General features: G+C 53.4%; 1 protein-coding gene across 2 annotated transcripts; it reads right to left on the bottom strand.

The window, feature by feature from the left end:
- Positions 1 to 938: 938 nt before the first annotated feature.
- On the bottom strand, positions 939 to 19,795 carry JDP2 (Jun dimerization protein 2). 2 transcript variants are annotated; one of them, XM_075503270.1, is made up of 4 exons: positions 19,535 to 19,795; positions 7,793 to 8,016; positions 2,876 to 2,980; positions 939 to 1,992 (listed from the first exon to the last, which is right to left on the bottom strand). In XM_075503270.1, exons 2-4 carry the CDS (start codon positions 7,991 to 7,993, stop codon positions 1,807 to 1,809), a joined length of 492 nt encoding a protein of 163 aa, XP_075359385.1. In that variant the 5' UTR covers positions 7,994 to 8,016; positions 19,535 to 19,795; the 3' UTR covers positions 939 to 1,806. The 2 variants fall into 2 exon arrangements, with proteins under 2 accessions (XP_075359385.1, XP_075359384.1); XM_075503269.1 differs by lacking the exon at positions 19,535 to 19,795 and adding an exon at positions 13,383 to 13,403.
- Positions 19,796 to 26,211: the final 6,416 nt, after the last annotated feature.

Genomic DNA, 26,211 nt, shown 5'->3' with positions numbered 1-26,211 from the left:
CCATGCTGTTGTCACGTTTAGGTCAAGCTCATCTTCTCCCCAACACCACTTCAGTTCTCCTGGCTGGAGTGTGCATCTGTACCAGACGCTGAAAGCTTCTTTCACTTGCAGTTTGCATCAAAGTAGCCTCATCCACACTGGTAACGGGTAGGACACCGACAGGGAGAAGACTGGGTGCACCACTGCTCCTCTGAGACAACCCTCAGTGGTGCCCACGTGTGAGATGGGGTCTGCCCCAGTCCAGACAAAGGCACCTGCCCACTGCCTTCATATCTAAGAGTCAGGAACACAGCAATAGTGTCAGGGCTTGGTTATTCATATGGGGATGCCAACTCTTTCAGTCCCAGCTTCTGAAGCACACCTGGCCAGTTATCTTCTCAACCTCAACCCCCCGTGCTCAGCGCTGGCCAAAGCCCAGGGAGTTTTCCCAGCACGTCAGTGGGGGCAAGGCTAGGACCCAGCAGAGACCCAAAGGAACTGTTCTCCAGCTCCTTCCATGAAGGGATCACCACCACAAAGACATTGTGACAGCTCCCCCCTTTCTTTCTCATCCCTGAAATTAGTCCAAGCTGCTGTACAGCTGCTTACCTGGTACAAGAAGGACCAGGTAAGGACGAGATGGTTTCCCCCTCTCACACCTCTGCCTTTCCAGCCAGCACGCCACGCCCTGCCTGCTCTCCTCAGTGCAGCACTGAGCTACTTCTTGCCTGACAATGGTCAGAGCTGCCCCCGAGGTTCCCAGCTTCCCCAGGGTGAATTCCCCTGGCCCACAGCTGCTAACCCAGAGAACCGCCACAAACAGCTCTGGGATCAGCTGCACCATCCCACTCAGCCAGGAACGCACCCGGCATGGTCAGACCTGGCACATGCTGCCACGGTGCCGAGCTCTGGCCACAGCTCACCGTGGCCTGACCCAGACAGAGCACAGGAGGATGGCGTATGTAAAGGTAACATTTACTGAGAGATACAGAACTGAGTATTATGAAGGACATACATGGATGGAGAGGGTAGCGACACCACTGCGGAGGGCGGTTTGGACCCCCTTCCCAGCATGCCGGGGAAGGAGCCAGACACTACCAGACAAGTAACACAATGGAGATAACTGTGGCATATGCGTTTGTAACAAACAGACCATCATAACATACATTTCTATGGGATCACATCTAGTGATTATATAAATCCATATAGAGATCGCTGTATAAAAACTTTGTAAAAAATACTTTAAAAAAAGTGTAAAAATGTGCATTCAAAAGCACGGCCGACACGGACAGCTGGGCTGTAAACATTATACTGAGAGTGTGCTTGTGGGGGGCGCCTGCGCCACCGAGCCCCGACAGGCCTGCCCACCAGACGGGGCTGCATCAAGTGTTTGCGGTTCTTGGGTTCGGGTTTCCCTCCGGAGCGTGCGCCAGGAGCGGCGGCAGCCTCTGGGCAGGGTGCCGGCGGGCACCACGCAGCCGCCGCTCCTCCCCTGCTCCCCGTGGGGCGCGTGGTCCTCGCGGGATGTGCTGCGGCATCGTGGGTCCCTGGGGCCGCGAGCAGGCTGAAGGGCCGTGATGAGGTATCACAGGGAGGTTGCCCTCACCGGCGCCGCCAGCCCTGCTCCCAGGTTCAGCCTCAGAGTACATGGTTGACAGGTTCCTGATCTTCTCTGTCCCCATATTTGTTTGGTCCATAGTTCCCAAGGAAGCCCACTGGGTCCTGGCTTGCACCAGGCCTGGGTGCACAGTTCTTCATACAGTACATACATTAGAGACCCTGGAAGACCCTGCGCCACTGTCTCCTCCTCCTGGCCCAGTGCCACCTTCACTTCTTCTCTAGCTGCTCCAGCAGCGGGTTGGCTTCGCTCTCGGGCGTCTTGATGCTGTCAGTCCGCACAATGCAGGTGGGACGGTGCCGGTTCAGCATCAGGATCAGCTGCTGCCTCTCCTGTTTCAGCTCTTCTATCTGGGCCTTCAGCTCAGCGTTCATGAGCTCTAGACGCTCGGACTCCTAGCAGGACAGAAACACAACTGCGTGTGACTTTACTCCAACAGGACAAGATACAAGGAGAAACCATTTGGCCAACAAGCCATCTCTGCTCAGTGCTGCCCCTCAGCCCCGGCAGCACAGGAGCAGCCTGAAGACCTGCCAAGGCACCAGGTCCCTCCAGGCAGTTCATCCCCAGCCCCGCTGCCTTGCGTTACCTAGTGCCACGCCGCCGCAAGGAAATACACAGCCAGCTCCTAGCACAGGCCTCTGCTGCGCCACAGCAAAACCTCTGCCTGGCTGCTTTCCAGGGTCTGGATGGGTGTTTGGAAACAAACCCACGTTTAAGTTTTCACCCCCCATCTGCAAGTATCCGCCCTTGTGAAATGGCTCTTGTCCCCCGCTGTGTCATTTGCCCATGTCCCACCACACCTTGCAGAACAGCAGCAAGGTGCTGTGAGAGTTTTTCTGCCTTGGGGTCACAGGTGAGAGGGCATCTGGCCTCTGAACGGGGAAACCTTCAGGAATTTGGGCAAGGGGCCAGCACGCTGTCAGCGCCTGTCCTGTGCCACACTCCCACAGGTGCTCCTGCTCCAGCACTGAGGCAGGGGCACTATCAGCCCCCTCTCCCCCAAGCCCAGAACCCACCTCCAGCCCTCTCCATCCCTGGTACCACAGGCATAGGGATGCCTGTGAGCTCTGCCTGGGCACGTACACGGCCACCACCTTCACAGCCTCATGGAAAAGGGGGGCAACGGGCCTGTATTTTCCCAGGTAAGGGCACAGGAGCAAGGGGAGGCAGAGGGGCAGTTCAGGAGGGAGACGTTGCCCGCAGCTGGGGCACCTTTCTAGGGAGGTGCCCCCACCAAGGTCCCCCCTGCACCCTGGGAGAGGTCAGGGCACCCACCCGCTGCAGAAACTCCGTCCTCTCCTTCTTCTTGTTACGACATCGCGCTGCTGCTACTTTGTTTTTCTCCCGGCGCCTTTTCCTCCTCTCCTCTTCCTCATCCAGCTGCAATGAGACAGAGAAGCCCAGGTCAGAGCCAGCAGGTGTGGGGCAGGGCAGGAGGCAGGGGTGAGCACCCAGCAGCCCCACGGGTGGCAGGGCAAGGAGAGGGGTGGCAGCCACCTGAGCCAGCGGCCACCAGCAACACGGTCTAATCCTCACAGGACCCAGGCATGCTGCTGCCACGGCCTCTAACTCCACTCTGTGGGGCCATGGGGAGGGAGACCAGTGTGGTACCCACAGCTGGGGACACAGCTGGCAGGGGACAGACAAGTCTTTGCAGGGCTGCTCCCTCCCTGAGAGAGGGCAGAGACGAGGGGAACAGAGCCCCATCCCACAAAGACAGGCACAGTTTGTCCCACAGACATCTACAGGCACAGCTCCGTGAGCACAGTCATTCAAAGCATCACACACGCAGCAAGGGCGAGAGGCAGAGAAACCTGGAAGATCCCCCAGCTGGGCCTGGCTCTTCCCCCCCTTCCAGTACATGGGACTGTCTGCTGCAGCTTCAGCGCTGCCCGAGTCACAGGGCCACCGCGGTAAGGTGGGGACAGGTCCCGCATCCCCTGTAAAAAAGCAGGACACGGCAGTGCCTCGGCTGTTCGCCATGACTCAGTTGCTCTGTGCTGTCTGACTCAAACCACACAGGCTAGGCCAATTAGCCCTATGGGTTGGAAACCCATAATCAAATTATTTAGGGATATTTACTACAAAGCTTGTGTAAATGGCCTATGGCATCCTTACATCCGAGAACCCAAACCAGCTCCTTCAAGAAAAATCAGAGTGCTGGAAAGCCCTGAAAAGTCAGCATCCAGGTTACACTTTGTAGCATGGCTAGAGAAGCAAAGGTCCCCAGTGCCTTCATCCACATTTGGCCTGGGACTCCAAAATTTGAGATGTCAGACTGAACTGCCTTGTTCCTATCAACTGATACCTGACAGCACACATCTTCTCAAATGCAGTGGCAGCAACATTTGCTTTATGAGCACTTCCACAGCCCGTTTGCACCTTCTCTAAGGGCAGCTCCAGTCTGAGAAGGCAGCCACATCCTTCCCTTCGTACCTCCCCAAGTCAGTGTGGTTGAGGGACGCATCTCCCAGAAGAGCCTCTCGCAGCACACACCATCTGAACATCCTTGTTGCTCTAGCGCCTGGGCTTAGTCACCTCAAAATGAAAGTCAGAGATTCCCAATGCCAAGGCCACAAAGTGGTGGTAGGAGTGGGGGGCCACCAGATTACCCCACACATAAGTACACCAGTGGTACCGCCTGCAAGAAACGAAAGCTGCAGGTGCCGTTGTCCACGGCAAAGTGTGCACGCTGCTAACATTCACCGAGTCCAAAGCCTGCTAATCAAACCATCTCAATGTGATGTGCAAGGACAGGACGAAACATTGACTCGGCAGAGTTGAGGTGAAGGGGTACCTTAAGTAAGCTGCACGTCCAATATGCAGCATGTAGCATGCTTTAGAAGACAATGTCCAAGCTTTATAGCACTAACAGCTTTTCCACCTTCTCTACTTTACTTCCCAAGCATTATACCAAAGTTGCTATTTTAGCTGAGGCTAAAATATTACACAAAGTCAGCACAAGCTATGCACAGACTTCCATAATGCCAGGCTGCCACCATTCCTTTGCCAAGGCAGTGCCATGGGGCATCAGGCACCACACTTGGAAGAACCAGCATGGGAACTGCACTGATGCCCCCCAGTCCAGTCAGAAATGGCCAGCTCTCACTACGCCCATGTAACTCAGATGGGGCAGGTGTTAGCAGAAGTGACCAGGAAGGCTCTAACTCCACGCTCTGCTGCCTTGTCCTCCTGGCAGAACCAGGATACCCACAGCAAAGACAGAAGCAGCTCTCACAAAATTTCCACGCAGAGTTTAAGAGATGGACATCAGGGTAGCCACCATTCCCCTCCGCACATTTACCAACTACTCATCTAACCCTTAGATAGCTTCTAGGCCTTTTAGTTCAAGGATTATTAGGAGAGTGCAGAGAGGGGACATGTGCTCACAGCTCCAAAGCTCAAGAAACACACCCCAAACTTTCCTGCAAAGTACATTTTGGGTTGTCACAGGAACTGGAAGAGCAATCAGCGACCGCACAAGCCTCACAGTATTCCCGGGAACTGCGTGACACATATCCATGCCCTGTTGCTCCATTCAGTGAGAATCAAAGAATAAGTGACCTGTCCCTTCAGCTTCCCCTCCACCCCACAGAGGGCACAGCAAAGGGCTGTGTCCTTTAGACGGGGTACAGATGCTCAGGGATGGTGGCTCAGCACAGATAGCGGCAGCTTGAACTCTTGGCTCTGCTTTCTGACCACAGCTCCTGTAACTTCAAGAAAGCAGGTTTCCCCCTCTCCTCTTCTGCTTGATTTCAGTTCAAAAAGGTGACATGGCCCTGGTGCTGGGGGTTAGGACTCTACTCAGAGGCATGAGGGACAGTGATGATGTATCACCCCATAGCATGTTTCAGTAGCTGATCTCCAGGGGAGTCCTGTGGGTAGAAGGTCTGGGGTTGCCTCCTGAATTGCTTCAGTCAGCAGCATCAGGGACCGAGGCGATCATCAGCCTGAGGGGCAAGGCTCTGTCCCAGAGGGAGCACCCCAGGCGGGTTTCGATGACGGAGGAGCCCGGCAGCACCTGTCTCCAGCTGCCCCAAGAGGAGGGCAGCCTGCCCAGTGGGGCTGTCCACCACCCTGCGGGGAAGCCAGCGCCCAGCACCCACTGGGTGGGTTTTGTGCACACTCCCAGGGACAAACACCCCAGTGCCAGGAGATGTTGGTCCCCCCAGCACAGCAGAGAAAGCTGCCTGTGCCCCAGTTTGCGGGGAGCAGCCTGCCCTGCCAGGTGCTGCGCAGAGCCTGGCATGCTGGTACCCAGCGTCCCCAGGCTCCGGCTCCCTGCAAGAGGAAAGCAGCTGCAGGCTGCATTGCAAAATTATGCGTGGGCAGCTTCTTGGCTACTCATGGGATAAGCAGCTACTGCTTCAGCTCCCCTAGGCTTTCACTGCAAAGCCTGTGCCAGGGGCAGCTCCATTTGCTGTCCTCAACTCCTCAGCTTCGCAGGCCATGCAGGGGAGGAACCGGCTGCAGGGAAGGCAGCCATGCGGGGGCTGCCAGTGGATTTCCCCTTATCTTTCCTCCACATGGTGTCTCAACAACTGGCTCGGAGGACACTCGGCACTTCCAGTACCTGCTTCGGGGCACAGCTGCCCTGTCCCTGTTACGCAGACGTGGGTGAGACCACATCCCCATGCCCACCGAGCAAAAGCAGCTGTTGCAGGGCCAGCTCAGAGGTGCCTGAAACACCCCAGGAAAGGAGCTGTGCCCCGGAAGACAGCACAGCTACAGACTCCCTCTTTCTTCCCCAACCCATGAAGCGAGGCGGGCGTTGCACCCCATTTGCTGCATGACACCCAGGCCAAGAGCTTGGGACAGCATTTGGCTTCAGCTGCCAACCCACAACTGTTTTGCCCACAGAGGGACCAAAGCCATTAGCATCCCCCAGGACTTTCCAATGGCCTCCTGCAGCATCCTAGCCTCAGCTCCTGCCATTGCGGAGCTGCCCAGTCCTTCCCCAGGTGAGCTCCATGGGATGCTGCACGAGCTGACTGGATGCCCCCTTGGGCACAGAGCTCCTGTGCAAGGTGATCAGATGGACTCCGTCATACCAGTTCTCCCCACAGGAGTCCACCGCAAGGGGCTGGGGGGAAGGAACAGGCACCCTCCCCGCAGGTGGGCCTGGGTGCTGCTAGGCTTTTGCCATAAGAGTTGAGCCAAACCAAGTGTTGGCACCATTTGGAGAGTGGGCTGCTCCCTGGAACTGATGTTTTACCCCTTTCAGCTCACAGCTCATCACAGGCAGCTTTTCACATCATCTAGCACCTGCTCGCTGACATCTCCAGGGAATGCACATCACCCCATCCTCACACAGCATCATCTGAGGTATCCTCACGCCAGAGCAAATGCACTGTTCAGAAGGGTTGTCTATTGGACCTTCTGACAGCAGCCACCACCCTCACCAATGTGGGGCCTCTGAATTGATTGAGCAGAACTCCAGCTCCGTCTGCAGGCAGTGGGAGGTGCAAACACTCACCACCACGACAGCAAGGGTCAAGGAGTTAAAGACTGGACAACCAACACAAGACAACCACACAAGGAAAACGCTGTGCAGGTGTCTCCCAAGTCCCTGGAGCCTGGTTCTGACGTGCCAGCTTGCAGTACCGAGCAGAAGCCGCCCACCTTCCCTGTCCCAGGAGCCCCAAGGTGAAGCCAGGCCCCCCCCGGCAAGCAGCGGGGCAGGGGCAGCCCCAGCCAGCAGCGCCTGCAGCACAAGCTGTCACCACTGCCACTCAGCACTGCTCGCCCACGCGCCTCATCCCCGTGGGAAAGGCAATGCCAACGCCAGCAGCACCAAGGGCTCGTTGGCACTGGAGACAGGATGAAAGCATCGCGCAAGCCCTCTGATGGGCCGCGCCGCTTCTCCTTTGGGTGCATGCCCCAACCTAGGGACAGGCAGGGTTTGAGTTCAGCCGGCTGCCAACGGCTGCATGGGACCAGTCAGGTCTGGGACACTGAGGCCACCACTCCCAGCCCATGCCACAGGGACAGAAATTCAGGCAGGGGGAAGAGGCAGCCGGTGGAGCAGCTGCCAACATGCATCATATCACCAAACAGGCAGCGTGACATGCTTATAAAACATGTTGCTGGCCACCCTGGCAGGAAACCCAAGCACAGGCAGGAGAGAAACCCAGGCAGGTGCAGGCAACGGCCCTGCAGGGCCATCTGCAGCCAGGAGCCCCCAAGACTCACCTCACTTTTCACAGGCTGGGGTCTCTTCCCAAGCTTCACCTCCAGGAACTGGAGCGGTGAGATCATGGCGCCGATGTTGCGGATGTCGGCGTACTTCAGCTCCTCTGCGGTCAGGGCTGTGCCAGGCAGTCCTGTCAAGGGGCCAAGCCCAGGCAGCGCGCCGGCCGTCAGGGACGGGTCGGGGATCTGCCCTGGCATCATAGCAGGGGAAACAGCTTCGTAGGCTGGAGGGAGAGTGAGACACAGCCCATTACAACCCAGCTACAGGGCCTCACAACACGGCACAAGCCAAATTTATTCTACAGTCCCATCACCTAACAGGGTGCGAACCAGGGAAAGCAGACGCTCTTCCCCAGGGGTGGCAAAGGCAAGGAGTAAGCAGAACCTGGTGACAGAAACCAAAATATATGAATCCTGCTAGGAAGGACACGCTACCAGTGTGTAGATCAGGAAGGGAAGAGACATGAGAGGCAAAGCACCAGAAGAACAGGAGCTGGCTGCAATGACAGCGATGTGGTCCCAAGGACTAGTGGTTTTGGCACACCTTTCTCTGGAGTGCAAAAGATCAAGGTTTGCTCTTAACTGAGTTTTCATTAATGTGTAGGTTATTAGGACAAGAAGAAAAAGGCCAAAGAGGACCATAATATGCCTTAGGCTGGATTTCTTCTGGGCAGGCTCAGCCTGCTGGTCAGGGCTGGGACACGGCACACGGGGACCAGGGATAAAACTGCGAGAGAAAAACCTGCCACTGAACAAACATCTCCCAGCACAGACATGAGGAAGCGAAGGCTGGAGAGGAGGGGACATGGAGCAAGGTGCAAAAGGCTTCTTCTATCAGGAAAGGAAAAAAAATTACAGCGCAAGTGAGAATAGGATTGGGACAAGCTTTGGCAAGTCACTTATAGGCAGAAGAAAGGGAGTTACCAGGAAACAAGCAGCTAAGATAAAGAAATAAAATTATACCTAAAATGGGAAGCTCACAGAGCTGGAGCTGTTGTATCAGCCAAAAAGCAAAGGGAGCAGGTGGTTGCTGGCTACAGCACAAGTACATCCCTGCTTGTGTAACTGGCCTGGGACATTCAGAAGTGACCCAGTTACAACATGCAGAGTCAACTTCTGTCCACACAGCAACCATTCCCCACCACCACCACCCCCAACTCAACCACATGTCCCAGCGCTCATCACAGAATAACAGAATCACAGAATCGTATAGGTTGGAAAAGACCTTTAAGATCATCGAGTCCAACCATAAACCTAACACTGCCAAGGCCACCACTATACCATGTCCCTAAGCACCTCATCCAAACGTCCTTTAAATACCTCCAGGGATGGCGACTCAACCACTTCCCTGGGCAGCCTGTTCCAATGCTTGATAACCCTTTCAGTGAAGAAAAATTTCCTAATATCCAGTCTAAACCTCCCCTGGCGCAACTTGAGGTTATTTCCTCTCATCCAATCACTTGTTACCTGGGAGAAGAGACCGACCCCCGCCTCTCTACAACCTCCTTTCAGGTAGTTGTAGAGAGCAATAAGGTCTCCCCTCAGCCTCCTTTTCTCCAGGCTAAACAACCCCAGTTCCCTCAGCCGCTCCTCATAAGCCTTGTGCTCCAGACCCTTCACCAGCTTCGTTGCCCTTCTCTGGACACGCTCCAGCACCTCAATGTCTCTCTTGTAGTGGGGGGCCCAAAACTGAACACAGTATTCGAGGTGCAGCCTCACCAGTGCCGAGTACAGGGGCACAATCACTTCCCTAGTCCTGCTGGCCACACTGTTCCTGATACAAGCCAGGATGCCATTGGCTTTCTTGGCCACCTGGGCACACTGCTGGCTCATATTCAGGCGGCTGTCAACCAACACCCCCAGGTCCTTCTCTGCTGGGCAGCTTTGCAAAGCTCTCTCATGCACTGCTCTCCTTGCTCTGCCCAGCCGGATCAGTCCCAGCACACTCCGGGAGCCACCAGGCATCCACCCCATCCTGCCCCCACGCCAGGAAGTACCCACACAGCAGGGAGAGGGACCATCGATGTCAGGAGAGTGAAACAGGCTAACGGAGTGGACCCAAAATCTCACTGAGCAGCTTCCTGCAACCACTAGAGCCAGTCACAAAGGCAGGGTTCAACGAGCAGTTGGGCAAACTCATGGAAGAGGGGCCCACGAAGGACCATCAGTCACAGTCTGCACAAACTCCTGGAAGCTCTGACAGCACCGATTGCCACAGTGAGAAGGTGCATTAAGTGGGGGATAACATGCACTTGCCCCACTCTTTCCAAAGCATCCACTCGCAGCTGCTGAGAGACCAGGTAACAGGCAATGCAGACTTTTGGTCCAGGCAGTACAGCTGTGCTAAGCGGAGGCACACACACATTGTCAAGCCAGCTGCCACAGTTGCTCAGCACTTGGCATCCTGGAGTGACAAATCTGTCAGTACCAGGCTGAAAACTTGAGTAAAGCTGCACGTGAGATAGGGCTGTTGGATCACAGAGCCACAGAACAGTTGAGGTGGGGAGGGACCTCTGGAGATCACATGGTCCAACACTCCTGCTCAAGCAGGGTCAGTGGGAGCAGGTTGAACAGGGTTAATCATGGCAAGCAGAGAAGTTAAGGATTTCTTGGCGCTGGCACAGGTCTTTACCCAGGAGATTATCTGGTATATTTGTTAATGTGAAGGAACAGGAGATGAGCAGCGGAAGGGAAGGAAAGCCAATCATACAGGTTAGTCAAGGGTAGAGAGGTTAATGCAAGCTCCACGATCCCAGCATGGGTGCTGTGCAAGCTGTACTAGCATGACAGACAAGGGGATTTGCATCAGAGAGCACCTACAAGCTGTAATATGCTGTGAGCTCTCTAATATACTGTAATCTGCCACCAAAGAGGTCCAGGTGTCAGCACGAGATGTCCCCTGGCACAGTTTGCTCAGCAGACAGCAGTGGTGACCAACGGGACTTGAGAAAGAGCATGGAGAGCAAATGCAGCAAGACCATGACCATAAAGAGGCAGCAAGCAGGAATCAAGCCCTCTGCTCCGGTCATCCTTCAGGAGGAGAGACCAGAAAGGGGAGAGCAGGCCAGTGCTCAGCAGTGCTGGTATGCAGTGGGAGGAAGCTGGGCCTGGGGGAGGTGATCTGCACAAGGACATTAAAGCCTGACAATAAGAAGATGGGAAAGATAGGAGACATGAGTAACTTCTGAAGTGAAGTGATACTACGTGATGAAATGGACTCCCGCCCCTTTGGTGACAGAAGAGAAAGAGAAAATACTTGATAATCATACTTGTCCTCAGAAAAGACTACACATCAACTTGTTGAGATTGCAAGGACCTAAACTGATCCAAAGTATTCGTTCTTCCATAGCGACCTCTAAACCAGACAGCTGTAATTCCACATCTGCAGCGGTTGCCTTGTACGGTGTCAGGAGATGCCTGTTCGCAGCAGGGCTCTGAAGCTGCACGCTATGTCCCTCCCCTTCCTTTCAGGCCTACACACAGCTAAGATGCTTCCCTCCTCCAGAAACCAGGCACCATCCTGTCCTAGGCTGCACAGAAAAATGCAGAAAGTTATTTGGGGGCTGTGCCTAAATCCCTACCATCTTCCTCAGAGACTGTCCCTCTCCAGCAGGAAAGTGCCAGGTCAGTGAGGTGGCATGGCAAAGGGGAGGTGACTCCAGAGGCTTTTCCCAGTACATACTACCGCAGGACTCAGCTGTGTGGAGTTAAATTCAGTCTACCATTTTGGGATAGCTGCACACACTGCAGAGCTAGCCATTTCCCAGCCGCTGCCACTAAGATGACATGCTATGGCACTGGGAAAGAAGCCTGCCAACAGCAGTGCACCCCTGGCCAGCTGCTGCACACCCCCTCATTAGCAATCCCATAGATGTCCATCGTCCATCCCAGCTTGAACAGTTTGGCCTTAAGTAAAAAAAAAAAAAAAAAAAAAAAGCGGTAGCTAAAGTATATGAACACCCTCTTGAAGTCTCCCTCCTGCAAATACCACGTGTGAGCTGCTATGGCACGCACTGATTTGGGGCCCTGACCCACCCTTTCACAGGCTTCAGGCTGACTTGAGCCCAGCACTGGATGCCTAAATCCATTCTGGACTTGGGGGACCTGGTTTTAATTTGTTGTCTTCCATCACGACATGCAGCTGACAGGCGCTGGGCTGGACAGTCCAGGTCCTCAGCTAGACCAAATTCAGGGTCACTGCAATTCATGAAATAAGGAGGGAAGAGAAATCTGTTCTCCAGACTGTGGGACTACCTGGCCACCAAGCACTCCTGAGCCTGGAGCAGCTCCCCAGGTACAACTGGCTAAAGATTTGAGAAAACATTGTTTTCTCTGGCCCACCTTTTCCCTCTACCTCTTTGATCTGGTAGCTTAATATGCCTTGAAATAGCCCCCATACCAGTGTGACAACAGGCACAGGTTGGAGTGAAGGAGCTGGCCCAGTACCTAACACACTCTAAAAACTTATCCTGGATCCAGGGACTGTACTGCCAAAGCCCACATCACACCTGCATCAGTGTAACCTAAATCTAAAGCTGTTCAAACCAAAGCACCAGAAGCCACCTGGAAGAACATGAACCTGCACATTAAGATGAGCCAAGAACTAGGTGGGAAGGGGGAAGTGACTTCTACAAGCGAGACCTTGCTCAGGGGTCAAGAAGCTCAGGAGCACATTGAGAACTGCCAAGAGTCAAGCTGAGTTAGACCTTGGAGAGGAATGTAAAATCATTCCCAGAAGGGCTAAAACCATGGAAATAGGAAGGGAAGGAGGAGAGACGCCATCCCTCTCTGCAGAGCAGGGGTGCAGTGACAGATCATCCCACCCAGCCCTCAATGCCCCTCAGCCCCAGGCATTGTCACTCCCTGCTGATCGGAGGGACTCTCTTGTTCCACTCCTTTTGCCTCTTCCTCCTGGAAGAGAGGCTTTCCTTTCATCCCAACTTCTAGACACTTTCACCTTCTTTTCTGATTAATGCTAGAGGTAAGAAGTTGTACTTGATTGTGTCAAAAAAGCCAAGGCATGTAATTCTATTTAATACTTTGGTCTTCTTCCTGAGGCTGTTACCCTGGAAGACGCTGACATGCCTGCCTATATAGCTCCAGTATATTTCTACCATGTTTGCATGGTAGGGCAGAAATAACTTTGAAGTTCAAGATCTGAGTTTGACCTTTAAGTTGCAGTTTTTCAATAGCCACGTCTTGCTGGATGGGCTGAATACAGCTGGTGCCTTGCCAATTCCTAATTCCTTTCTGGATATTCCCTTGCAGTGTTTGTTATTTCTAAGGCACATGAACCAACTCACCTCTGTATTCCTTCACTTTCTAACACAGTGCTTTAGTTGGGATTCTTATTAGATTTTTTCTTTTCATAACTGATTATTAATACAGTCTTTTTTTCCCCTCAATGCCAGGCAGTCTTTCAATGTTTCCTTACACGAGCTGAGAAATGTTGTGTCTTCAGTAAAACCTAGTTTTCTGGTGTCCTACAGCTGAACCACACAATTCCTGCATTGTATCAGCTATGCTTTTTCACATAATGAAGCCAACAGCAAAGCAAAGCAGTGAGGGGAAAGAGAACGTGCAGTCTTACATCTGACACTGGGATCTGCGTGACGCCAGCTGCTCGAGTTTACATTCACCGTAGCTGTGCCTTCTGCACTGATGCTATTCATCATTTCGTGCCACGACATCAAGATGCTCCAGAGTGAATTAGGAAACAGAGAAGGCTTTCTTAAAACTTCAGTTCAGCGATGACCAGCTTGTGTCATTCAATGCTCTCTTCAGCAGCTATCCTTACAGCAAAAATCTGGTCAACACGTGATTTCATGGGTCAAAATTCAGTTTGTATTTCCTTAGCTTTGCTTCTACACTCCCCTTGTTCTGGTTAAAATACTGTAACACAAGACTTGACCTCTTGCCAAAATGTCTGTAAACCCTCCTAATTATTGCAGTCACTTTTGCATCCTTGCTTTGGCACTGTTCTTGTTATGGTCTCGGTCAACCTCAGGTCAAGCTCAGTTATTTTATCAGCAGTCTCATCCCCAAAAAGCTGACAACACTACAGCTTCCTTTGCTCACCTTGGTTATGCTGCATCTTTCCCATCAGCGACAAGTGTTTCTGTGCTTTGTCCCCCAATTATGTCCTTATGGTCAACAGCCTGTGACACTGGTTGATTTAATACTTCTTAAAGGCAGTACCCATTACTCATAGTTTTTCTCCTATTGCCGGGGTCTGTTATCTTCTGAAGCCTGCGACCTAGTAGGAAGAAGCTTTACCAAGTCATTACTGTCCCATACAGTTGCTCAGCTTCCTCAGCGACACTGTCCCTGCATACCCTCCTGTTCTTTCTCCTGCAGTTCTAATCTTCATTTGCTTGGGTTTTTTTTTTCTTCCCATACTGATCTTGCTGCTGCTTTTTCTGGGGACTGTTTGTTTGGTTTTTTTGAAGGAGCTCATGTTTGTACAGCAGTTACGGCATAAATCTAATGTGCGTAGGCATAATCCACGTAACCCAATGTCCCCAGGGGCTTGTACTCCAGTTGCTAGCCTGTATTCACACCCCTCCTGCCACCTCTTCAGTGCTATTCTTACCCACAGACTAAAACTGGCACAGGAATGCCTACCTGTGTTGAAATCATACATTCATTTCCCTGTGCAGAAACTGCCTTAGTTTGTATCCACTGTTCCCCCAGGGCCAGCCTATGCATCTTCGCTTACCCAGAGGTGCTGTTTGCTTCTTTATAAACCCAATGCAGTTGCTGCTGCTGCATCAACAGCATCATCGTGCAGAGAGGACCACAACATCCCAAAGCAGGCTCTGACAGTCACATTTCAATTTAAATTGCCATTACTGTCTTATCTCTGCTGTCAGCTTCCTTGGCGAGAGTGAGAGCTGTTTGCAACCTTACTTTCAATTTTGCTGTCTATAAATCAGTTTCTTCCAACATAATCTATTTTACATGCTCTGACAACTGCAATGGTTGATCCAACTACCCTTCCAATGCTCAGAGAGCCAGTCTAGCACCTAATATTGCCAGCCAGCAGATTCTGACAGTCTGTAAATACCAGCATGTTTCTCTTTTGCCCATGTTAAGCACCGAGCTAAGGCAAAGTCTGTCCTACCAGCCCTTCCCCACGCTGCCTGCAGAACCAAGGCTGTGCTTGCCTGTTTTTCTCTCACTCCAGGCTCAACCTGGGTGCCTGACAGTACTTGTCAGCTGCCATGCATCAGAGCACTGCCGAAGTCTGCAAGCCACCATACAAATGATCTTTGATCTCTTCATCAGTGTGTTAGCACTTAACATACTCTTGCCATTTGTATGTACTGTCTTGGAGCACCTAAGTCACAGCAATTGGCCTTTCATCTGCTCCTGGCCAACAGGCAATAGTTCTGCTTTGGAGATCAGAAGCAGTGTTGCCATCCATGAGAAGCAACTTCTGGTTCCTTAGATTTTACTATGGCTTTATTGTCTTTTTTTTTTTTTTTTTACTTTTTTTTTAGCTCCTGGCTACCAAGTTTGCTCAATCTGTATGTCCTACATTGCATCTTTCTAGTTCCTTCTGTTGGCAGAAGGATGATTTATACGAAAGCCCTTTCCTGACATGCCCAACTTCTCACACCCCCAGAATGTAACTTCCTAAACAAAGACAGGGCAGTCGGCTACCACTCATTCTCTGAAGCACACATCCACTGGCTTTTTTCTACCTGGACTCTTCTGGCTGGGGAGACCACAGGGTGCTGAGGGGTCACTGGAGCCTACAGACCTTCTTACACTCCAAGGTTCAGCCCCCAGTGAGTGCCAAGTTAAGCACGATGAAGCCAAAGGCAGAAAGCCACTACCCCGTATTCCCAGTGCCACAAGTACCTAGCCATGCAATTATAGTTTTCTTCTGTTGACCAAAATGTGCTACCCTCCCATTCCCAGGCAACTGTTATCTGCTCTAGATGCATCTAATGCATCTAGTTTCAAGTAGTACCTTATAGCAGGTCACCCCATCTCCTGTCTAGCCTCTTCTGGTCTGTATTGTTAAAAGCAGCAACTTGCAGTGCCCGTGCCAAAGGCCACACTTTCTCGTGCCCATGCCAAAGGCCACACAGAAAGTATCAAAGTTATTTGCCAACCATCAGAACACAGCAGCAGCCAAGCCCTTTGGTTGTAACTGGTCTTTTCAGATACCCATGCAGTAGTGCTGGCAAACATGGACTTTAACAACAGCCACTGTGCATTCATTCATCTGCTGAACCTGTTGATGTAGAGGAACCCACCACCTGCAGTGTACTGAAGAGCTGCAGTGACACCCACTGGGATAAAACCGTGCAAGCCCCCTGTTTACCAAGGACCTAACATTACTTAGCGTTACACAGCATTCAGGGAGATTCCCCTTTATTTAAAGGCCAGTTTAAGGCACGATCACAGCATGGCTTACGAGGTTCGCTGAGCTGCAGCATGCCACCTCTGTATGCTAGACACCATAGTACCTCACTACCTCCACACTCCACTTCCATCCCGAGAGGGAGAGACGGCTCCTACAACCAGGTCCTGGGTTTGCAGGGCCAAAGAAGCATCTGTGCCCTTCCCGCAGAGATACCCAGCTGCTGCCCTTGCTGTTCTCTTCCTCCCATGGGCAACCCCACATGGTGGGAGAAGAGCTGCAGGGTTTGTCAACACCCTTACGTATAATGTCCCATCGCAAACTCCCGAGCTCCAGTGAGCGGACTGCAGGGCCACGATGCTGAAGAGAGGAAGGAGCTGTGAAGGACAGTTCCGCCGGAGATGGAAGTCTAAACCCTTTTCTTGAGTGGGAACTAGACACGCTCAGCCCTGCATGTCTAGTTTCACACAGATGGCAGGAGGAACATCCGAGTCATTCACAGACAGAAGGTTGTGAAAAGTTTTCCAAAAACAGGAATGCAGAGAGCCTTGCTGCCTCCCTCCTCTTCTCCATCAGGGAGGCACACAGCTCCCTACACTGCACTCACAGGACAGCCCAGAGCAGACAGCCTGTCCTTGGCAGAAGTGCAGTTTTGCAGCCCCCACCCAGCTGAGCCCCCCCATCAGGTCCCCACACCTGCCTGTCCGATGCTTTGACTCCTTATCCCCATTATGAGGAGGGGGGATAACGGTCCTCCAGTCCTCAGCTTTAGGAATAAACCCCTCTTTGCCATTAGCAAAGCAGTCAGCTCACAGTCCTTCTTGTTCTCTGAGCATTTTCCTCCATACCTTCACAGGGTAGTAAAAAGCTCTAGTTTAGCATTACACTGCCCCCACCACTGCAATGCAGTGATTGACTTGTAAGCAACCTGTAACAGCAGGGTTTTGTACAGCACCTAGCATAGCAAGGCTCCTCTATTGCAATAACTAATTGCAATAATTGCAAAAAATTACAATTCATTATCACAGCATTATTATTAGAGATTGCAATTAATTATTTGTGGCAGACATTTAATAATGCTGCACCACCCACTGGACGGCAGTCCAGAGCAGGAAGGTAAAAGCTATCCTATTTCTGCCTGAAGCAGTACAAGGGGATTAGGGGAGGAAGGAATACCCTGATCTGAGCCAGGCTGCAGCTCAGACACTGAGGTTAACGACTGACTTGTTGAAATCCCCCAGGACCTTCCATGACCACATGTGGTCAGGGCTGGAATCTTCTTCAAGAAGACAACCCTCCTCCAGCACAGAGCTCTGCCCTCAGGAGCCAAGGATGGCCTCAGAGATGAGAGGCCCCCCCCTACAAACCCCTCAAAATTATGCCCTGAATGCCAGGGTCATCCACAAAGACCTCTAATCCATATAAAGACCAGCTCTGGCTAGTTTGCAACAGCCCTGCTCAGCTGAGAGGCCCATATGGACCTTCAGCTCCCTGGCTACATGTTAAAACAGTCTGCAGTGTTTGGATTGATACTCTGGACACTCCAAGCAACTGAGAAATCCATGCAAGCAGCCAAAGACAGATGGCATCGGGTTTGCCGTGCCTCCTCCTTGCTGCACTGGCACTGCAGGACACGTGTAGGCTGGCAAGGGGTCCATGCCACACACCATGGCTCTGCCTCCCTTGCTCTTGGGGCCAGGTCCACCGGGAACAGCCTACTGCAGTGAAAAGAGCCTCTCAACAGCTTCACACTCAAGACACTGCATGCTGCCAAGTACCTGGCCCAGGCAATGCAGCTGAAGTAGCAAACACTAGCACGGGGAAGGAGACCGCAGAGCAGATGCTCAGCGCTGCCTGTGCTTGAGCAGCCTAGTTAGACACACTGCTCAGATGGAAAGGGCAGGAGGAGGCAAGAGGTGCGAGGGAGTATCTACTCTTCGTTGGCAAGGACTGCAGCAGAGACTTCTGTATCCTGTAAGGAGGGAAATGCTCAATGCGCAGCCGTGGAGAGGAGGGAGAAGCATCCATAGGTGTCTCAGCGAGGAGACAGAGGCAGCAACCTGCACATTAACTCTCAGCAGATCTGGTTAATCCCTCAGACCCCAGGAACCTGGGACAACCAATCACTGCTTGACACAGGGACGGTTTGGACGGCAGCTCCTGCACCCACCCACTCATCCCACAGATGGGCAGGTTTTTGCTTTTTTAAATCACTAGGAGTCATACTAAGAATCTGAACTCCAATGACTGGCATTCCCAGATGTCCCCACGCAAGCACTCACCAGCAAATTCCCAGTGCAGACTCTAGCAACAGCCTCCAGATAGAGATTTTCATGCAAGTTCTCAAAACTAGCTAAAAAATCCTGGTCTGAGCTGCAGAAGCATTTGTTTCTGCTGAGCTCTCAGAGTCCAAACACACACACACACGCACACACACACAGTTTGGCAGTGGTTGTGTTCCAGGGCTGGTAATACAAGCCATGGAGCAGGCTGCCAAGACAAGCAAGAGAACGAGCCAGGCCCCGTTTCATTGGCCACCATACGCTGCATATGGCCCTGGAACCAGCCAGCACAGTGTTCTCACCCTCCTTGAAGGCATAGGAGACCCTGTGTTTTCAAATACACCTCCACAGGGCCTTCATTAAAGGAAAATGGAAACATAACGTGGCTCTTGCTCTCTTGCTATTTCTCCCTTTCCCCCAATTTGCTCTCAAACCTATTTCCCTCCCATGGAAAAAGAAGAGTGCCTCCTGGAGCAGACCGTGCAAAAGAATGCAACTTCCATTCAACTCCACGCCTGACTGCTAAAGCGGACTTGGGACCGAGCGGTGGGGGAACCTCCAGGGCCCCTTTCCTTCCCAGGGCCCCGCGGGCCGGAGGCACGGCTCACCGCGACGCCAGCCCTCCCCGCGGCACAAACCCGGCGGCCGGAGGGACGCCGGAGCCCTCACCTGCGCGCCCGGCCGACAGGTGAAGCGGAGGCGGGGAGGGCACCCGAAAGCGGGGAGAGGCCGCTCCCCGCCGCCCCCGCGGCGGACCAGTGCGGGGGCAGCAGCCCAGCGCCAGGCAGCCCCGAACGGCAGCCCCAGCCCCCGCGCACCGCTGGGTGCGGGGGCAGCAGCCCGGCTCCGCGCCGCCTGTGCGGCTCTGCCCGCCCCCCCGGAGGGTCCCCCCACGCCGCTGCGGTGAGCCCGGCCGCTGGCAGCCGGACCCCCTCCCCGCCGCCGCGGGGTGCCGGGATGCTCCTCCGGGCGCCCCCCGCCGCCGCTCCCCGCAGCGCCGCCGCCCCGGCGCAGCCCCGCGCCCCCGCCCGCCGCAATCCCGGCCCGCCCGGCGCTGGCGCTGCCCCCGCCCGCGCCCGCACCCACCGTGCAGGGGGACCGGGCTGCCGAGGTGCCCGCGGGGCCCGGCCGCAGGGGCCGGGCGCGGGCTGCAGGCTCAGCCCCGCCGCCTCCGCCGCCCGGCTGCGCGGCGCTGCCCCGACCCCCGGGCCCCGCCGGGTGCCGATGTCGGTGCCGGCCGCCGCCGGGGCGCCTTGGCCCGCCGCCGCCCCGGTGCGCGCCTCCCGCAGGCTGTGGCGGGCGGCGGGGTGGGTTGCATCAGCCCCGGTTATATAGCGGCCCCGGGCTGCGGGGAGGGGTCGGGAATGCGGAACCGGCCGGGTTGCCAGCGCCACACGTCAGGGAGGGCGGGGGAGCGGGGCCGCGGGGCGGGGAGCGCCGCGCAGGGGTGGGACCAGCCGGGGCACCGGCACCCCGCACCCCGACATCCCGCACCCCGCAGCCCGCACCGCCACAGCCCGGCATCCCGCACCCCACAGCCCGGCATCCCCGCATCCTGCACCCCGGGACTCCGCACCCGCCACTCCTTGGCACCCCTGTGCCCTCGCAGCCGGCAGCCCCGGCACCTCGCACCCCCCGACCGGGTGCGGGACCCCCCGCGCTCCTATTTGTGCTCCCACCCGCCCCCCCGCTCTCCGCTCCGCGCCCCCCCCGCGCACGCCAGGACCCCGGCGCGGGCAGCCCCGGCCCGGTGCCGCCGCAGCCCTGCCCCGGCCAGCCCGCAGGCTCTGTGCGGAGCCCCCGCTCCTCAGTCCTGCGCCTGAGAACAAGGAGGGAAAGGACCAGAGAGAGTGGCCAGGGCTCCCCAGCGCCAACCGCGCCTCACCCACGGCAGCAAAGATAGAGGGGCAGGGAGGGCTGCAGGGCAACCCTGCTGCCCCGTGGGAAACGAGCTCCTGCTCACCTCATCCCACTCCAGCCCGGCCTGCTCACGCCCCACACGATGCCGTCTCCCCGATACACGGGTCAAGGGCTGTCAGCCCCAGCTCTGCCAGCGCTCTGACTGGGATGGAGAGGAGCCAGGAGGAAGCAGAGGGGTTCAAGGCTTCCCTGCCCAACTGCTTTGGTCTTCTTCCCTTATCATCACTGGGACATCCCAGGAGGGACATTGCCTGAGGCACAGGCACGCTCATGGTGCCCCGTGCCCTAGCACCATGATGTCAGGCAGAGATGGGGGAGCAGGTGGCAGACTGGGACCTTCCTGATAACTTATTTGCATGGATTTCAATTGTCTCCTTCCTCTTTCTCTCTAACATTGGCCTCTTCCCACCTGCATCTGCCAAACTGTTCTGGGAAGCAAAGCTCTGCACAGCCTCAGGGCCACGCTGGACCTGCTACAGGTACTGGATGCTCCAGAGCTGTTGCTCCTAAAGCATTTCAGGACAGAAACGCTCCTTTTTCTTTGGAAAGCAAAGACACTAGAGTGGTTAGCAAAACCATCGGGCTGAGCGGCACTACCCAGCTCCCTCTGCCTGAGCCTATGCCCAAAGTAAATGGGGAAAGAGATGAGATGTGTCTCCCAAACAGGATGAACCACAGCGAGCACTCACGACGAGCAAATTCCTCTGAGACCTCTTGCGTGTCCCTGGGCCCTGTGGGCAGGTATTACAGACAAGAGGAGTCTGTCATGGAGCTGAGCGATACTGCTATCTCTTTGCCACATCCTCCTGTTTGCCCACCCACCCAGCTGCACAGAGAGGCACCATCCACCCTACCTTGTTTTCCTTCTCCTGGCTTGTCAGTCATTGTTTCTTTTCAGCATTCACCAATTTCATTTCTTTTCACCACTGACGATTCATGCTGTTCATCATCCACAGAGTCTCACCGCCAGCACTTCCAGCCTTGCCCTCTTCATCTGTGTCTCAGCAAGAAAAAGAGAATTCAGTTGGAGAGCTGGGACTGCGCAGGAACAGGGGACCAGAAATGTTGCGTTCAATATAGGATATATTTTGCCTAAGTTGCCCTACAGAAATAGTTAACAGCCTGGCTTGGCAGGACACTGCACACATATCCTCATTCCTACTCTCCTCATGCTGTTGTTCTTTTACCTTTCTGTTTTCAGAGAGGCAGAATACTTTCTATACACCTTTGCATACAAACCCAGTATTTCTTCAATCTTGGCACCTCGTCTTGGGGGGAAGGGAGAAGTGCGAGCTGAGATGTATTTTTCCCATGTGCGTTCCTTCACCTTCCTATATCAGATAGGACAGACTTTTCTAGTGCCTTAAGCTGGAGGGATCCCAATGTGGTTGACAAACAATACCTCTCTCTCACAATTCATACAAGTTGCCTTCAGGGCACAGCAGCTCCCCCCGCAACTGCTGCGTCCTGAGGGAAGGGAGAAGGAAAACCAGGACGATTTCGGAGGAGGCTGATGACCTGACTGAGCAAGGTCCAGTCCAGCACGTGGTTCCTCCTGCAGCCCTTCCCTGCCCTAGGGAAGGTGGGAAAGTGCCATTTCCCCTTCTCTGCTGGGGGCTGGAAGAAAGAGAGCTCTCCCTGCTCTGTCTTCCACTGTTTTTCCCTTTTTCATTTCCCTTTCTCTAGTGGGCAGAGCTGGGAGATCTCATTGCAACATAGACATCTAGAGCCCCAGCCTCAAGTACTGACCTCTTCATGGGTGCTCTTCCCCCCCAGCCAGCCCCCACAGAACAGGAGCAGGGACCCCACGCCTACTAGTCTGTATATGACCAGCGCTTGCAGCGTGTTTGCAGTGCACTGATTTCAAAGCTGTGTACCCAAGACTGTGCTGAAGAAGGTCAGGAAGCAGGGAGGAGAGAGTATAGCTGAATCCTGCCCTTCAGCCTACGATGTCTTTCCTTCCCTGCTTCCCCTCTGCAGGTCCTGGGGGCAGCGGACCCTCCATTATTATGATAATCCAAGTTAGTCCTAACTGGGACTTGTTTAACTTAACTGTTGAAGAGCTAGTTCCAGGGAAGCATCCTTGTTCGGGACAGTGCTTACGCACATGTTTAAAGGGACAAACTTGCATCATTCTTTCTTGAGTTGGGAACTCTTGTCTCACAGGGGAATTTTCCTCGTTCTTGCAGCCGCCTGTGCTTGAACTGTTCTTTTCCCAAGCTGGGTTTTGCCTCATGTAAACACCAAACATGTTTACTTTTCAGATAGCTTCATTCGGGCTAGAAAATGCGTAAGAATTCATTGAGAATTTGTGGCTTCAGTGGGTAAAAGTGAACAGAAAAGTCACCAACAACAGGCTGCTCGCCGAAGGATGCGGAGTGGTCGGGTAAACACGGCTGGCCCTACCAGGGCCGGTCAGTCTTGCCACTGCTGTGGAAACATGTGCTGACAAAGACAAATTAACCAAGTGGGAATGGCAGTATCTGCAATGGAGACAGGAGAGGCTGAGAAAAAAGCAAAAGTTCCACTGCACAGAATATAAAAAGCTGTCAGTACTTCACCACTTGGAAGATGGCTTTCTCCTCAGACGAAAGGGATGATTTGCATATTTTTGTCCAAAATGAAGTGTGTGGAAGGTGAAGGCTCATGGATGTGGAAACACAGCCCCTGCAACACAACACAGAGCCAGAAAGTTATCAGGAACAGAGTGAACTCTAAAGCAAAACAGAGCTGCACCAGCACAGCAGTTTGATTGCAAAGGAGTTGCTCTCAGTCCTTGGGAAGTCTTTGCTTTTCGCCTGCCAGCACGCGTTTCTCTGCCTTCCCCACGTGGATGAATTGTGCGGCTCATCAGCCAGATTCAGGCCTAGGCCAGGATGCCACGTGACAGCACTGCAGCCATCCTTGTCCTTCTCACCCCTCTCTTCTGGATTGTCTGGTGGCCCTCTCACAGCAGGACTGGATGCTGTCTGGGGCAGGCCCATGTCCTGTGAAGGTGGGCAGGGGAGGCAGAGTCAGTACTGGTCCATCTTGCCAGGTTTCTCAGCATCACTCTTGATGTAACAGCCCTGTTCGTGGCACAGCAATGAGAGCCAAGGCGTTGACAAGGCTCTTGAGGGTCCCTGACATTTAATGTCCAAGCGCACTGAAAGCGTGTTTAAGACCCCAGCAATGATAGTCCTTCGCTTGCCCTCTGCACCCTCCTGATGCCACCGTCAGTGGAGATGAGCTCACAGTAACCTCCCTGGGACATTCTTGGCTAAGAAAGCCAATGATGCCCTAGACCTAAATATCTCTGTTGCATGTCCAAGCACAGTTTTATGTGCTTGATATTAATTAGTATTCTAGGTTTAATCAGGATGTTAGCCACTCCAGTTCATCTCCTTTCTGTAACCTCTTCAGGGCTGACTAGCACAACAACATGCACGTGAGACATGCCTGGCAGACAGAAAGCCACACTGACCTCCTACATGTAAAATTCCCTCCCACATTGCCTCTCCGTGAAGGCTGACAGGGTTAATGATTCCCCTCCCACCCACTGAGGCTCAGAGAGCTGTGCTGTGGCTCTGGGATTCCTCAGGCCAGCTCCTTGTGCCCACACTTGCCATCTAACATTTGCTACATGGAACAGTGCTTTTCATCTGTCACCCATCCACCTAAATCACCCAAATCCTCATGAACCTGCTTCCCTTTTTCCTGATCTTTGCCTTCAGTATTAGGATTATCTGCAGTCCTGATGGTCAATACTGAAAACCATGCACTGAAGGACACAACCTAGGACTTACACGTTCAAACTCCTCTAAGTCAGAGTACAGTACCTATCTGCAGGAAGAAAGAGCTTCAGCCTGCAGGGGAGGGTGGCGGTGATGCAAGTCAAGAAGTAGCTGCCCTTCGGCCACCTCTGGCTGCACGTCACAGTCACACCATCCCCACCGGCCACGACTCCGTTCTGATTTAGCTGTTCCCTTCATGCAACCCTACTTCATTTCTAGTCTGATTTTTCTTTAAAAAAAGTTACTTCCAGTCATTTTGCAGAATTGGGCTGGGGAGTCAAGAGACAAATCCCACAAGCAGTAGGAGTGAGAGGATGGTAAACTGCCCTCGAGCCAGTGGGGGAAAGCAGCTGGGTCTGGGCTGGTGGCAGTGCTGAGGCCAGAGCAGTCACCACCACAGTGGTCAGACAGCACCCTAATGGACACAGGCTGACGGGCTGATTGATCCCCAGGCTGCTTGTTTATAAAAACGGGACTGATTAGATACCGGGGCTGGCAAATGCCGTGCAAGAGCTTGTCTCTGACAGTGCTGGATCCCTAAGTTAAATAATCTTTATGTTGGACAGTTGTGGAATAACCTCTCCAGAGAGGAATTTCCTTCTTATCTTTGTCAGTTAGGCATTGGCTTAGACTTTGAAATATATAGTCTTTCCTAAAAAAGTTATAGTCCTATCTAATTCATATCCTTTCCCCATTTATCTTCTCTGTAAACTGACATGTTGCATTCCTTGCAATCCCTGCTCATGTGGAAGGGGCTTCATCTTTTTAGTAACTTTCTTTATCTGCCTGTATCTCCCCTATTTTCCCCAGCAAAGGTGATGAGAAGCACTCAGAGTATTCCAGCTGAAGGTCTATCCCAGACTCACTCAGTTGCATTACAATATTCTCTGGATTAGTTTCCATCCCACTATAAAGCCACCCCTGCACGGCTCCCAGAGATGAACTACTCTGAGCCTTCAGGGCCTTTGGTTTCTACTTCTTCGCAGTTATTTCAGCAGTGCCAGCACAAATCACCTCGTGGCCGCTTAGCCTCGTCGAGAAGTTCCTGTGAAAGACACTGCTCCCAGCTTTTTGAAAATCCACATCCTGCTGTTATTTCCTACAGCAGGAAACACTCCATAACTTCTAGCAGCTCCAGGAGCGTGATTTTCCTTCTCAGCGGAAAGCGAGCTGCAGATTTCTCGCTGCAATGTAGCAGATCAGGTGGGTGTGCGGAGGGGACCTGCAGATCTTAATGAGCAACCCAGCAATTTACCTGGGATCGAAATAAGACCCATGTCTGCAATTCCTTGGCTCTTTCTGCCCTCCCCTATTTCTGCACACAGCTGTTGGTCTCTAGCACTCTGCTCCTCAGGTGCTGTGCCCAGTCCTGGGGAGCGTTGTTTTCTACGACACCAGCCTTTGCTTTCAGAAGTTCTCACTGCTTGAGGGTGCCTTGTCTGCACTATTAGGGGGATTTAACTTTTTTTCTTTTTGGTATAGGAATTACTTAGCTTCTCTGCAGCGCCTTAAGTTTCCTTAGCTGCTCTACTTTCTTCCCTGTTCCCAGAAAACCTGTCAGCCCTCTCCCAGGCTTCCTACTTCCAACAGACTGAAAGAAGGTCCTATAATTTTTTCTGGGTCTTTGTGCTTCACATTCTCTCCTTACCCACCAAATTCCCATCTAACATTTTCCCTGCTGCAGCCTGTGCTCCTACTGGCTGCTCTAGGCTTGGATGTTCATTTTCTGAAGGATCTCTTTGCCTTGAATAACCTCTCATGCCTTGTGTCCTAGGCAGATGAGGTGGGGGGGTCCTTGCCTTCCTCTGGATATTGCTGTCTGCTGCAATAGTGTTGTTAATAAAAGAACCAATGAAAAAGCTCTCCTTGACATTTATCCAAAACTCTTCCTCTCCACAATGCTATCTATCCTCCTCCCCCATTTAATTCCTCCACTGTCTCTTCCTTACCCCACTCCCCTGCACACTTCGCCTTCTCACTTTCCTGACTTTCTTCATCCCTCCCCTTGTACTCCCTCCTTCTTTCACTGCCTCCCTTCTTCCCTCCCTCTCCTTGGCTCGGTATTCGAAA

The sequence above is a fragment of the Mycteria americana genome, chromosome 5 (genome assembly GCF_035582795.1).
Source record: "Mycteria americana isolate JAX WOST 10 ecotype Jacksonville Zoo and Gardens chromosome 5, USCA_MyAme_1.0, whole genome shotgun sequence".
NCBI lineage: Eukaryota > Metazoa > Chordata > Aves > Ciconiiformes > Ciconiidae > Mycteria > Mycteria americana.
The sequence above is the reverse complement of the archived record's forward strand: the minus strand, read 5'-3'. Positions and strand labels throughout refer to the sequence as shown.